Genomic DNA, 15465 nt, shown 5'->3' with positions numbered 1-15465 from the left:
AAGTTGTGTATTTTTCTAATGAAGCTGTTTTCCTCTGCTCATTTATATGTTTTCTATTATATAAGTAGTAATTTTTTGTGTGTTTTATATTTTAAAATAGGATTTGAATAGTCGGGCACAAGGTGAAGTCACAATCAGAGAGGCCTTACGTGAACTTGAGCTCTGGGGTGTTGGAGCAGTCTTCACATTAACAGATTATGAAGACAGCCAGAGCAGGACTATCAAACTAATTAAAGACTGGAAAGACATAGTTAACCAGGTTGGAGATAATCGCTGTCTTCTTCAGTCCCTAAAGGACTCTCCATATTACAAAGGCTTTGAGGATAAAGTGTCTATCTGGGAAAAAAAACTTGCTGAGCTGGATGAGTACCTGCAGAATTTAAACCAGATTCAAAGGAAGTGGGTGTATCTGGAACCCATTTTTGGTCGTGGAGCTCTACCCAAAGAGCAGGCACGCTTTAATAGAGTTGATGAAGACTTCAGGTCAGTGTTATTAAACACAACTTTATTTTGTATAACGTCCTTCGCACAGCTGTAAGCCAAGATTCAAAGTGAATTGATACAAAACAAACAGGATGTACAGGGAGATGAAGGCATGCATAAGGATTTCAGCAAAGGTTGCATTCAGGCAATGATATAGAAAGAATTAGTGTTGCAAAAGAGATGATTGATGAGAAGATTTATTGATATGGGATATGTGGAAAGAGAAGGAAGATTCTGAGTCCAGTATGATGGCCAGGGTTATGAACAATGCAGGCAAATAGAAGGTCTTATTTGAGAAAGGAAGTAGAGGAGATGTTGAATTTTGAAAAAATATTTCTTGCCCAAGAAAAGCACTTCTCTTTCCAAAAAAATTACACTGAAGGAATTTGAGATGAAACAACTTTACTTGATCAAGACATGCAGAGAGGATTATCAGGGAGTAGATTTTAGAGGTGTCCAAAGATACACACAACTGAGTTTCTTTAGATATGGTAGTTGAGCTTAAAAATAGAGCTGAAATGACAGAGATGGAGGCTCTTAGAAGAAAAAATGGTCAAAATTTTAACTTAATGGGACTTCTTGGATAGAGGGGTCTTGATGTAAAGGAAGAGTCATGATCAGAAACAGTATGATAGGTATAATAAGAGGAGAATCATGACAGATCTAGCTAATGTTTAACTGGAAGAAATTTGACATAAATGTTGCAATTTTTATATTCAGATATTGACTGCTGAATATTACTTATCTGTGTCTTGAGTTTTAATCAGATGTTTAAAAGATATATTTGGACAAAATGCAGTGGTAGATTTACAAACAATTAAGGTTATATTTTTTTAAAGATCCATAATGATAGATATCAAGAGGGACAATAGAATAACATCACTGAATGCTCGGACAGGAATGAGGAATGCGTTGATTACCCTACTTGACCAGCTTCAGAGATGTCAAAAATCCTTGAATGAATTTCTGGAGGTACAACTGCTTATCTTAATATATAATTTTATAAAAAGGCAATACTTCAGTGCTTAAAACAACAATTCTTTTTTTTTTTTTAAACAGGAAAAGCGTTCAGCATTCCCTAGATTCTATTTCATTGGAGATGATGATTTATTAGAAATCTTGGGACAGTCCACTAATCCTTCAGTGATTCAGTCTCACCTTAAGAAACTTTTTGCTGGTAAACTAAATTAGTATTTTCATAATACATTAGTCATCATTTGTAAAATGTACTTATTCAGAAGTACAGTCATTTGACGCTGAAGAACCTATTCTAGAAATTGTTTCTTTACTTTCTGTTACCATAACATAGCTTAGAAAAGGAAAATGTTTTTGATATTTCACCATTTATTTGTCAAAAAAAGAAAAAAATATTTCAAAATATCTCTGACTTTTGAGGGACTTTTTATGTTGATCTACTTAATTATCATAAATATTGTATTACGTATACAAAAAGAATTGATTTAACTTTTTTGACTATTTCCCAAGTAACTGCTCTATCAAGAAACAAATGTTTAAGAATTCTACAGTAAATCATCTAGATTGTATTTAATCACTTGCTGAGCTTAATTAAAGAAATATTGTTATTTTCTGATTAACAGGCATTAATAGTGTCGGCTTTGATGGGGACTTTAAAAACATAATTGCAATGAAATCTTTAGAGGGAGAAGTTGTGCCTTTTAAAAATAAAATTCTTCTCTCAAATGATGTTGAGGTAAGGGAACCAGGTTCAAATGCATTACCAGCAATTGTGGTAAATATGTTTGATATGTGATTTGTGATTTTTTTTCTTCCCTCTATATTTTATTTGCCAGGTTTGGTTAAATCGTTTGGCTTTGGAGATGAAGGACACATTGAAACAATTATTGCTTGACTGTGTTACTGCTGGAAGACGTTCACAAGGTTCAATTGATCCATCACTCTTTCCTTCCCAGGTAGTGAGTGATACAGTCTCATCTTGATTTAGTCTCAGCATTGAAATATAAGTAACTCAATTTCTGAATGATCCTAAGGACAGGTCTGCTTGGGAAATATATACGGACTTAAAAAACCAGTTGATTTGCTGTATGCCTTGATTTTAGGTAGATAGAAATTACTCAGAATATGCAATGTTATAAGCATCTGTAGAATAGAACTCACTTGGGAGATTGATTCAGTGCCCATTTAAATAAATGAGAGTCTTTCCACTGATTTCAATTGATGTTGAATCAGGTCCCTGGCTAATCAGTGATGCAGAAACTGTTTCCTGCTATTGATTCAAAACAGCATTATTAGACTAGTTTCTGAAGTTCATGCATAACTTGGGTAGAAAATGCTAGTGAAAGAGAATGTACTAATGACAGGTTGAAGAAAAATATAATATAAATACTAGCTAACACTATTAATTTGAATTTATATTGCTTGAACCAATCCTGACTTAATAAATATTTGCAAATAATATATACAGTTTTTTAAAATGTAAAAATCATAGACACAGTGAGTTATTATCAATATGACCCTAAGAATGTATATTCATTCAGACTAACCATTTGTAATGATTTAGGCCATGATCCTGCTGACTGATATGTGTGGGCAGATCCTTGTGTCCATGTGAAACCCCGTTGATGTTAATGGGGTTCATGTGCGTGCAGCGAGCTGCCTGTGTGGGCTTTTTAGTTGAAATAAATCTTCCCTTCATCTGTGTATACCACTGCAATCTACTGCCTTCCTTCATCATGCTGAGAGTATGGGAGTGCTGTGCACCACAGTCTGACCCTCTCCTTATGTCATCGATGTTTAACTTTTCCTGCTTTACCTGAATCACATGGCCAAAGCAAAGAGTGGAATTTTGATGAGAAGAGAATTCCTATTCTGTTTAACTTATGGAAGTGGAACCCGTAGTTCAGCATGTGTTATGTGTGAATCCATTACAGCTCGTGTTTCTCAAATGCGGCCACTGTAGCCTCATGCAGCCATCAGGGGCTTTTCTTGCGGCCACAGCCTCCTAGACTGTGATGGGGTTGGGGAGGGAAAGTAGCACCCCTGCCCCTTTCCTGTTGCTCCTGGATGCACTGCCTTGGTGTTGGTTGCTGGGGCCACCAGCAGGAGTTTGGCCCTGCCTCTCTCTGGAGTCACCTGGGGCACAACGCTGTAGGACCAGGCAGCCAGTGAGTTCCCCACCTTCCCAGGGACAGTGGGGCTCAGGCTCCAGGCTTCAGCCCTGGCGTAGCAGGGCAGCAGGCTCAGGCCACAGGGCTTCAGGCTCCAGCCCCCCATTGCCTATCCCAGCCTCTCACCTCCATCTCCACTGGCCCCCATTGCCTCCCCTGACTCTCCATCCAGGGCTTAATTTGTTCCCAGGCTTGGCATGGCTAAGTAAGTCTGCTGTGAAAAGTGATACCTGTATGTTTGTTAATATCACTTTTCACAACAGACTTACTAGCTATCAATAAAGAAATTACAATGATTTGGACGTGTATATGTACATATTTATTTGGCTTTCCTAAAGCTAATTAAGTATTTTAGGAAAAAGTGTGAGAGTGGCCACCAGCAAGAATTGGTGGCCGCACTCTGAGGCCACCAAAAAATTTGTCCTGAGAACCCCCATGCTTTTAGTCGAGGAAGTGCCTGGTTTAATACCAAGTTTTGGCCAAGATGTTGATTCTCTATTCTTCTGATTATTACTAAGCTCCTCACTCTGAGCATTTGTTTCAGAGGGCATTGAAATTTGGTGTGAATAAGGGGAGAATATTGTACTGGCAGTGAGTAGCTCTCTTTCACCTCTGGCATATTTTTCGGGAGTGGAATCGAAGGAAAGGAAGGAAAGAGATAGACACACCGATTTACAAAGTATTAGTGAAATTGGTGAAACAAATCCACATTTCTTCCTATTCATGAACAGTTGTTACAGTTGTTCTTCAGTACTGTGGAGATATTGCACCTAAGGGAATAGCTATACTAAATTATTTTGCAGCTGTTTGTTACATTTTAGTAAGTTTTTAAATACAATTATATTTGCTCCGGGGGCACCTTTAGAGTAACTATGTTTTTTTTAAAGGGATAGTGGAGTATTGACATGATAAAATGTAATACACTAAAATAATTTATTTAAACAGTAAGCTTTCATGAGAATTTATAAATGAGTTGAAAATCTTTTGTCCCTCATGGTTACCTATTTCTAAAACTTTACTTTACTCTTTCTGTCAATAGATTCTTTCCTTGGCAGAACAAATTCAGTTCACTGAAGATGTTGAAACTGCTATCAAAGAACATAACCTGCATCAGATAGAGTTAGAACTTATGGCTAAACTGGAACATTATACCAGCATAGATACTAGTATGGAAGATCCAGGGAGAGTAGGTATGAAAAATGATCATAAGTGTATAATTCTTTAAAATAAATTTAAAGTGCTAAGCAATCCAATCCTCTGAGCTAGAAATGATATTGAGTGACCTACCAGTAATGGCCAAGTTGGGGATATTTAATATTTCACAGTGAATGTCCTTTCTTTTCCAGATGTTTATTCTATATTTAACATTATTAGGTAGTCTGAATCTGTTTCCTTTTCAATTTTTATCCACTTCCTTTATCTTGATGTTTTTGTTATTTAATATATTTACTAATAATTTGTCATTACAAAATCTGCTTCTATATTGTTGTCTTCATCTACTGATCTCTAACATTATTTTTCATTGGAACTGGCTAGATACTATTGGATAGACATGGTACCATGGCAACACATTCTCTATAAGTCCAGGTGTTTTTTCCCCCTGGTAATATGATATTTGATTGGATTCTGGAGTTATTTCTTGACTTAAATGTAACATCACAAACCTATAGAACACCAATATGATGTGCAGATTGTAATGTGTACTGTGCATCAATACTTATCCTTGTGCATCTGGTCACTCTGTTGAATTCTAGATTAAAGTTTATTGGCTGTTAAGCTTTTATCTAGTAACTATATCAACCTCTGATTTGTATGTTGATTGCTTTAGTTTTTTAGCTATTTCAAAAGGAGGGTGGATAGCCATCTGTCTTGGATGGTTTAGACCCAACAAATCCTGCATCTTGGTAGGGGGTTAGACTAGATGACCCCCTTATGATTCTATGATTGTAAACAGCAACATAAACTACTTGAAAGTGGCTAAAGGCAATCTTCTTTATGATGTTTTTGTGAATAATTTTATTTATTTACAGAATCTGGAATCCTTGAGCTCAAGCTTAAAGCACTGATTCTTGATATTATTCATAACATCGATGTGGTGAAGCAGGTAAATCAAGCCCAGATTAATAGTGTTGATGACTGGGCTTGGAAGAAACAACTCAGGTTCTATCTGAAAGACCAAAAATGTTACATTCAAATGGTAGATGCTGAGCTCCAGTATACCTATGAATATCAGGTATGGGTTTTTTAAATTCTGTTTTTGTTGCCTTTTAAATGTGTGTGATGCTCACCTTTCAGTTCCGGGATGCAGCTTTATCTCCATAATTGCTTCCACATGGCTTCCATTTTGTCAGTTGCCATTTTACGATGCTGTTTTGCAGAAAATATTGAAAAGTGGTGTAGTGGTGTTTCTTCAATCTTGAGATGCTTCTTATCTCCAAATACCCATGATACTGAGTTTACTGCTGAATTGGTGGATTTATACGGCTTTTATATTAAAGTGCAGAGCATAGTATGATTCTTACTTTTTCATGTATGCCAATGCTAGGTAAAATGCCAAATATGGACAAAATGATAACTTGAAAGAAATTTTGAGATGTATTTAAATTGAATAAAATGTTTTATTAACAATATGGAACAAATTATGCTCTTGGGTATATGAAGGCAATGTTTGTTGAAGTCTATGAGGGAGAGAATATAGCAGGTGTTTCCCTTTTTTGAGCCTCTATCTGTGGTGCATAAAGGATTGCGTAACACTTCGGGAGTAATTCTAACAGATTTTATGAATGTAAATCAAAAAATTGTATGGCCCCAAGTGTAGTCCTCAAACTTGGGCAGCTTGTAATCTGGACTTCTGTGCTTCTGTGTTATCTTCATTATGTCCAAACTGAGTGAAATGCTAACTTATTGACCTTGTTTCTGTGTATTAATCCATACACTATATCTTTTGTTTCTACAGGGTAATTCCCCGAAACTTGTTTATACACCATTGACAGATAAGTGCTACTTAACTCTTACTCAGGCTATGAAGATGGGCCTCGGAGGAAATCCTTATGGCCCAGCTGGAACTGGAAAAACAGAATCAGTAAAGGCTTTGGGTGGACTTCTTGGAAGACAAGTTTTAGTTTTTAATTGCGATGAGGTGAAGTAATGTACATATTTATATATTTTAGGCAATGAGTATCTATGCAATATGGATTTAAAGAACAATTTAAAACAAAACTTTTAGTGTAATTTAACAGAGTTTTTCATTTATAATCAAATAGAAATTTTAGGATCTTTGCAATGGCCTCATAGCGGAACTACGAAGAAAATCTTCATTGATTAATTTCATGGTATTTAACATATAAACAATGTTCTTTTATTTTAAGGGCATTGATGTGAAGTCGATGGGGCGTATTTTTGTTGGTTTGGTGAAGTGTGGTGCCTGGGGATGTTTTGATGAATTCAATAGGCTGGAGGAGGCAGTATTGTCTGCAGTGTCCATGCAAATTCAGACAATTCAGCATGCTTTGAAGAAGCATAGACCTGTATGCGAACTGCTTGGCAAGGAGGTATAGAACAGCATTTTTTGTTGTTGTTGTTGAAAACTGTTCAAATATTGTCACTAATATCAAGTGTCTTCTAAAAACCCAGTAAACCCTTGTATTATTAACAAGTATACACCTCTACCCCGATATAACGCGACCCGATATAACACGAATTCGGATATAACGTGGTAAAGCAGTGCTCCGGGGGGGCGGGGCTGCGCACTCCGGTTGATCAAAGCAAGTTCGATATAACGCGGTTTCACCTATAACACGGTAAGATTTTTTGGCTCCCGAGGACAGCGTTATATCGAGGTAGAGGTGTACCATTTTTAGGTCCAGTATATAAATCCCACATACATAAGGAAGGTCTTTGCCCAACATTTCTGATATTATTTTATAGCGAGACAAGGAGGGTAATATCGTTTATTGTACCAACTTCTATTGGTGAATGAGACAAGCTTTTGAGTTACACAGAGCTCTTCCTCAGGTCTGGGAAAGGTACTTAGAGTGTCACAGCTAAATACAAGGTTGAACAGATAGATTAGCATAAGTAGTTAACACATATTCTAAGGCAGGGTTTCTCAACCTGTGTGTCTGGACCCAAAATTGGGTCGCTAGAATGTTTCAAAGAGTTGCGTGGCAGCTTCTGTGGCTCCTGTCTGACAGGGCTGGGTGGGCTCCCCTCCCTGCTCCAAGCACTGCAATCTCTGGGGTCCCAGCACCACTCAGGTTTGGCCCAGCCGCCATGAGGATGGAAGTCCGGGTAGGCCAAATTTGTGTGAATGGCATTGCAATCGCATGAGCTGGGTCACAACTCCACTCACACAACTTTGGTCCAGTCAAGGGACGGGACCAAACCTGAGCAGTGCTGCAACCCCAGAGAGCCAAGGTCAGTCAGCTCCACAGCACAGGAGCTGCAGGAGCTGCCACTGTGGGCTGAGTGTGGGCAGGATCCAACCGAAATCACCCAAGGCAGGGCCGTAACCAGAGTGGGGCAGTCACCCAGGGTGCAAAGCCATGGGGGTGGCTCAGGTCAGCCTTGCGCGGCAGGGCTTGGTGAGGCCAGCCCGGCATGGCAGCGCTCAGAGAGGGAGCGCCACCTCCACCCTCTGACTCATCTTAGTGGGCCACCCAGCCTGTTTGGATTGGGAAGCACACCCAAGAAACCTGGGTGGGGGGCATGTGACCCCATGTGATTCTCCCCCTTCCCCCACGTTCCACCTCTGGTAGGGGGCACAAATATGCTTGCTTGCCCCGGGCACTAAAATGCCTAGTTATGTCTGTGTCCCAGGGCCTCCATTTATTGGGTCATGACAGGCCATAAGCATTTACAAATGGGTTCTGAGTCCAAAAAGGTTGAGAACCACTGTTCTAAAGGATCATTAAAGGTGAAGTGCCTGTTAACACCCCTGTAATCATAGGATAAATTATTGTAATAAGCCACGAATCCAGTGTCTTTATTAAGACCATGATTTTTAGTGTCTATCAAAGTTATGAATTTAAGCTCCCAGGCTTGTCTTTTGAAAGTGTTGTGCAGGTTTCTTTTGAGAATGAGGACGGACAGGTCAGATATAGAGTGAATGCTTTATGAAGTCTGGGTTGTAGTTGTTTATACACCATACACAAACAAACAACTACAACCCAGACTCGATGGGAACCCCATCCTGAAAGAAATCTTTCCTGAATCCCCTCTTCTGGCCTTCAAACAACCTCCCAGCCTCTCCAACCTCATCATCAGAAGCAAGCTTCTCATAGACCAGGACACACCAACTCAAACCAACTCACACCAGACCCTGCCAGAACAACAGATGCAAAACCTGCAGACATATCTTCACTTCTACAATGATCAACAACCCCCACAGCACACCTTTCAAGATTCCTGGGTCCTACACATGCCTCATCCAGTACACTAACTGCCCCAATAACAACTCTGGGTGGAAACAGACAATCACTGCGCTCTCAAATGAACTCACATAGGAAAATGATAAAAAGACAAAATACCATATCACTTGTGGGGAAGCACAATTTCACAAAGCGATCACTCTATATTTGACCTATCAGTCCTCATCCTCAAAAGAAACCTGCACACCACCATTAAAAATGAGTCTGGGAACTTCGATTCATAACTTTGCTAGACACTAAAAATCATGGTTTTAATAAAGACACTGGATTCATGGCTTATTACAACAGTTTGTAACCCACTAACCCTCCTTTTTGTTCTATGACTACAGGGATGTTAACGGGCCATTTCACCTTGAATGACCCCTTAGCACATCATCTAACTACTTATGTCAAACTATCTGTTTGATCATATATTTAACTGTGACACTCTGAGGGCTTGTCTACACTACCTGTCGGATCGGCAGGCAGCGATCGATCCAGCGGGGGTCGATTTATCGCGTCTAGTATAGATGCGATAAATCGACCCTTGAGCGCTCTCCCGTCGACTCCGGTTTTCCACCAGAACGAGAAGCGTAAACGTAGTCGACGGGAGAGCGTCAGCTGTCAACTTACCACAGTGAAGATATGGCAGTAAGTAGATCCAAGTATGTCGACTTCAGCTACGCTATTCATGTAGCTGAAGAGCGACCCTGTGTGGTAGTGTAGACAAGCCATGAGTAACTTTCCTAGACCTGAGGAAGAGCTCTTGAAAGTTTGTCTCTCTCAACCAACAGAAGTTGGTCCAATAAAAGATATAACCTCACCCACCTTATCTCTACTATCCTGGGACTGACAAAGCTACACCACCACAGCATACAGTGGTATTTTATAGTGTGCTAATTACATGAGTTATTTCATACCTAAGGACATAGAGATGAAAATATTAACTTTATGATAATATATTTATTTTAATGCCAGGTTGAAATGGATCATAATTCTGGAATTTTCATCACTATGAATCCTGCTGGAAAAGGTTATGGAGGAAGACAAAAACTGCCCGATAACCTCAAACAGCTTTTTAGGCCAGTTGCTATGACTCGTCCAGATAATGAACTCATTGCGGAAGTTATTCTGTATTCAGAAGGTTTTAAAGAGGCTAAAACCCTTGGCAGAAAGTTGGTGGCTATTTTTAATCTAGCCAGGTAAGCACATTTTGTTCCATTAATCGTGTTTCTGTCAATATATATCTTTTGTCTTTTGCGATCTATAGTACTTCCCTCTCATGTTATGTCACTTTACCTTCCTTCCATTTCAGTCCATTCAATACCAAACCTAGACAAGACTGATATAGAAATCTTTTAAACATTGTTCCTGTATGTTTTCTGTGATCTTTATGAAATGGACACTCCAGAAATCACCCTCATAAAGCTATATACCATAAGCAACATACAGCTGCTGTCTCATGGCTGTAGTCTCCTTAAGCTGTTTTACATTGAACAAGAATATCTTATATTTGAATGCTACCAAACACAGTTCTCCAAGATTAGTAATATGTAAATCTGTCAGAATAAAACACAGGTTGAATTTTATTGAGATGCACTGCTTTGTATTTAAGTAAAAATATAAGAATACAGGAACTGCGGTTATAATCCCATGATGGGAAAATATTGCTTTCTTAAGACCCTGACTGTTTCATTCCTTTATGTTGGCATCTTGAATATAAATGTAATTTTCTCTTTAATAGGTAAGAAAAGTATTAAAATAAATATTTTCAAGTTCATATACGATACTTTTATTAATTTCTCTCTGCCACAGAGACTTTTATTTTCTTTTTTCTTCTTCTGCTTCCCATTTGTTTGTCTGAATTGGGAGCACATGGTTATTTTCCTGAGTGTGGAGTGCCTCCATAAAAATCATGCACCTGTGATTTTTTCGGGGAGTAGCTGACATCCAAGTAACCACAATGGCACTTTTTCATTTGTGTGCCTATTGGAAAAACCAAGGGAGGGAACTATTAGAGGTCCTATTTAAAAAAAAAATATTATTATTATCTAGCTTTTGAAGAAACTGCCTTTATGAAAGTTTGGAAACATGCAACTTCATGTGTATCTATCTCTGAAGTTCAAGAAAAATGGTACTGCACGTGGCCAGTATATTATTTTCTAATGGCTCTGATTTTCAGAAAAATGTATAGTGTCACTTCCTCAATGATCAACTACAAGTATTGGAGTTGCAGCTGTTACAGCCTATTACAATATTAATATTTTAAAAACATAGGGAGCTTTTGACACCCCAGCAACACTATGACTGGGGCTTAAGAGCACTGAAGACTGCTCTGAGAGGATGTGGCAATCTCCTTCGTCACCTGAAGAAAAATGGAATGAAGGAAAAAAGTAAGATTGACTATGCCAAGGGTTGTTTCGCTTTTGATCAATCAAGATGTTATATTGAAATAAATATCTACAGCCTTCTTGTTCATTCAAGTACCAAGTTATATGCCCTGGAACTGTAGGAAGCCAGACTATTCAAAAGAAGGATAAGCCTCTGTGAAAGCCCTTCTGAATCAAAGCCTTCTCAAATAAAAATAAATAACTAAATAACCCACAGAAGCTCAGTGCACATAATTTGTGGAGTTGGCAAGTTGAAGAGAGAGCTCTTGCATATGAAGTCTCAATTACTCTTGGGCTACCATCTCTGATTCTGACTGAGTACTGCTAACTAGAGCACCGATACCGGGTGGTATTTTATGGGATGGGAATGTTGTGTATTATAAAAAAGTGTGTTTGAGTGGGTGGTGATTTTCTCTCTATGTTTGTGGGAGAGTTGGGGGCAGAGGTTTAGGGTGGATGAGGAGTTTAAATGTTTGGGACATGAATATTGCTTCTTTGATGCTTTAAGAAATGACAGATCTGCTCTGACTGTTCCTGGGGTTATTAGAGACAACCCTTGTTTTCCCATTAGATATAAAAAGCAAATAGCTAATAAACAACTCATAATCGACTTCAGGAATTCATCTGTCAGTTGAAAACACACCGACAACATATTTTAGGGTATATCCCCTTCAAAGTTCCTTCTTAGCTGACTACTATCCAGTCAGGATAGACACACCCTGCATATTAGGACAGCTAGAAATTCCCATAGTATATAATCAGTCTGGCATGAATTATCAATTTCAAGAACCCAGTTATATACAAAAGTTGTGATGGGTGCACTTAGAGTCTGTCCCTTTGTAACCTAAGACTCAGAAGTTCTATGTGCTACTAATGCTAATTTGCCACCTAAAATCATAATCCCTTGTGATTCCAAAAAACAACCTTGTGATGCCAAAAAACAATTCCCACTATGACTTCAGGTGGTGATATCTCAGCTGTGGAAATAAATGTAAACTGAACTTTCTTTTGCAGTTAATGAAAGCCATATTGTGGTCCAAGCTTTGCGCCTCAATACCATGTCAAAGCTTACATTTGCAGACTGTGCACGGTTTGATGCATTGGTTAAAGATGTGTTCCCTGGCATTGGTTTTAAGGATGTAGAATATGCTGAATTAACCACTTCTTTACAACAAGTCTTTGAGGAAGCCAATTTGGAAATTATAAACACCCAGGTAAATATGAAATATAAGCATAGACCAAGTTTAGATGTTCTGAATTAAGAGTCTCAGTGAGGCTTGAGTTGCTAATCTATTAATTTTTATTTAGTTACCTTCAACCTTTTAATGTTTATAATGTGAGCCCTTGATTTGCTTGAATACAAACATTTTTTTACTCTTTGCTTCTGCACCTACAATTTCCTAAAATAAATTTAAATTAACGGAAACAGGAATGTGTGAATTTAGGGTTAGAGAACAAGTTTGATTTAATGCTTACCCTCCTATAACCACTATTTCTTTTTTATGAAGATCAAGAAAGCTTTGGAATTGTATGAACAGCTACGTCAGAGAATGGGTGTGGTTATTGTAGGTCCGAGTGGTGCAGGTAAATCAACACTTTGGCAGATGTTAAGGACAGCGCTTGGTAAAACTGGCAAAATGGTGAAACAGTATACTATGAATCCCAAAGCTATGCCTCGACATCAGTTACTAGGTCACATTGACATGGATACCAGGGAGTGGTCTGATGGTGTGCTTACAAGCAGTGCTCGACAAGTGGTACGAGAACCGCAAGGTATGTCTATCAAGAAGTCTGTGTTGTGCTCAACATACTGAAATAAACTTTATTTTTGTTGTTCATATTTTGACAATGTGCTAATTTAAAATTGTTGAAAGTGGCCAGTGTCAGGTCAAAAAGGCTTATGGCAATACCATTGTCAAGAACTTCAGTTTGTAATTTCCAAATTAGTGTAATATGAAAATAAATGGCATGCAAATATGCATCAGAAGGTGAAGAATGTAAGGAATATTTAAAGAGGTTATATGTAAAGCATATAAAACTAATATATTATAATTGTCATAGAGAATGAAAAATGGTTAGAAATGTAGCAAGCCTTCATATTCTTTAAGTTTTTGCAGTAGATTTGTTGTTTTGTATTTTTATTTGTAAGTAGATGTTAACTCATGGATAATCTGTGATGGTGACATCGACCCTGAGTGGATTGAGTCTTTGAATTCTGTCTTGGATGACAATCGATTACTCACTATGCCCAGTGGAGAAAGAATTCAGTTTGGCCCAAATGTAAACTTTGTATTTGAAACGCATGATCTGAGTTGTGCCTCTCCTGCCACAATTTCACGAATGGGAATGATCTTCCTGAGGTGAGACACAAGGGTGAAATTTACATAACTTATTTGTCATCGTGAATAGTTATTAACTTTTTAAAACCCTATTGTGTCAACTGTGTTTGGCTGTGATAGGTTAGTGTATGACTTTATATATATATAGTCCCTTTATAGTTTCAGCAACATGCTTAAACTTCTTCCAAATAGTCTTTTTTTTCTTCTAGCTTTGCACCTTTTTATGCTTATTCATTTGTTTATAGATATTACCATAGAAATGTGGGGTTGGAAGGGACCTCAAGAGGTCATCGAGCCCAACCCCCTGTGCTGAGACAGGACCAAATAGACCTAGACTATCCCTGACAGGTGTTTGTCTAACCTGTTCTTAAAAACCTACATTGATGGGGATTCAACAACCTCCCTTGAAGCCTATTCCAGAGCATAATTCCCCTACAGATAAAAGTGTTTCCTAATATCTAACCTAAATCTCCTGTGCTGCAGAATAAGTCCATTACTTCATTTCCTAACTCCAGTGGACATGGAAAATGGTTGATCCCCATTCTCATTATAACATTCCTTAATATATTTGAAGACTGTTAGGTCCCCCCTCAGTCGTCTTTTTTCAAGACTAAATGTGCCAAGTTTTTTTAACCTTTCCTCATATGCCAGGTTTTAAAACCTTTTTATCATTTTTGCTGCTCTCTTCTGGACTCTTTCCAGTTTGTCCACAACTTTCCTAAAGCGTGGCACCCAGAATGAACACAGTACTCGAGCTGAGGTCTCACAAGTGCTAAGTAGAGTTCGACAGTTACTTCTCCTGTCTTACATATAACAGTCCTGTTAATGCACCATTGAATAACATTAGCCTTTTTTGCAGCTGCATCACATTGTTGATTCACATTCAATTTGTGATCCATTCCATTATACCCCCAAGATTCTTTTCAACTGTAGTACCACCTAGCCAGTTATTCCCCATTTTGTAGTTGTGTGTTTGAGTCTTCTTTCTTGAATGTAGTTCTTTACACTTATCTTTATTGAATTTCATCTTGTTGATTTCAGTCCAATTTGTCAAAGGACTAATTCTGTCCTCCAAAGTGCTTGCAAGCCCTCCCAGCCTGATGTTATTTGCAAATTTTATAAGCATACACTTCACTCCATTATCCAAGTCATTAATGAAAATATTGAATAGTACCAAACCCAGGACTGATCCCTGCGGGACCCCACTAGATACACTCTCCCAGTTTGACAGTGAGCCATTAATAATTACTTTTTGAGTATGGTCTTGCAACCAGTTGTGCACCCACATTATAGTAATTTCACCTAGATCACATTTCACTACTTTGTTTATGAGAATGTCATGTGGGACTGTATCTGAAGCCTTAATAAAATCAAGCTATATCATGTCTACTGCTTCTCCCCCTATTCTCTAGGCCAGTAACCCAGTCAAAGAAGGAAATGAGGTTGATTTGGCATGATTTGTTCTTGACAAATCCATACTGGGTATTCCTTGTACCCATATAATCCTCATGATGCTTACAGATTGATTGTTTAATAATTTGTTCCAGTATATCTTTCCAGGTATAAAAGTTACGTTGACAAGTCTGTAATTTCCTTTTTTAAGTTAATTTTTATGAATGGTATTTTATTTTATTTTATTATTATAAAACTGATGATTTCATTGTAATGCTAATCTCTGAAAATGTTCATTTACTCTGAG

At 38.1% G+C, this 15465-nt stretch overlaps 1 protein-coding gene across 1 annotated transcript in view; it reads left to right on the top strand.

Moving 5' to 3' along the window:
* DYNC2H1 (dynein cytoplasmic 2 heavy chain 1) overlaps positions 1 to 15465 on the top strand; it is a 370096-nt gene that overhangs the window by 44609 nt on the left and 310022 nt on the right. Inside the window, exons 26-39 of the mRNA XM_065405465.1 lie at positions 101 to 483; positions 1323 to 1455; positions 1543 to 1660; positions 2082 to 2194; positions 2295 to 2414; positions 4669 to 4819; positions 5660 to 5862; positions 6586 to 6768; positions 6998 to 7180; positions 10016 to 10239; positions 11315 to 11430; positions 12442 to 12641; positions 12936 to 13200; positions 13580 to 13787. Of these exons, the coding sequence (XP_065261537.1) occupies positions 101 to 483; positions 1323 to 1455; positions 1543 to 1660; positions 2082 to 2194; positions 2295 to 2414; positions 4669 to 4819; positions 5660 to 5862; positions 6586 to 6768; positions 6998 to 7180; positions 10016 to 10239; positions 11315 to 11430; positions 12442 to 12641; positions 12936 to 13200; positions 13580 to 13787 (2600 nt within the window). The remainder of the gene's footprint in view (positions 1 to 100; positions 484 to 1322; positions 1456 to 1542; positions 1661 to 2081; positions 2195 to 2294; positions 2415 to 4668; positions 4820 to 5659; positions 5863 to 6585; positions 6769 to 6997; positions 7181 to 10015; positions 10240 to 11314; positions 11431 to 12441; positions 12642 to 12935; positions 13201 to 13579; positions 13788 to 15465) is intronic.

This window comes from Emys orbicularis, chromosome 1, assembly GCF_028017835.1.
Source record: "Emys orbicularis isolate rEmyOrb1 chromosome 1, rEmyOrb1.hap1, whole genome shotgun sequence".
Classification (NCBI taxonomy): domain Eukaryota; kingdom Metazoa; phylum Chordata; order Testudines; family Emydidae; genus Emys; species Emys orbicularis.
This window is presented reverse-complemented; position numbering and strand designations above follow the sequence as displayed.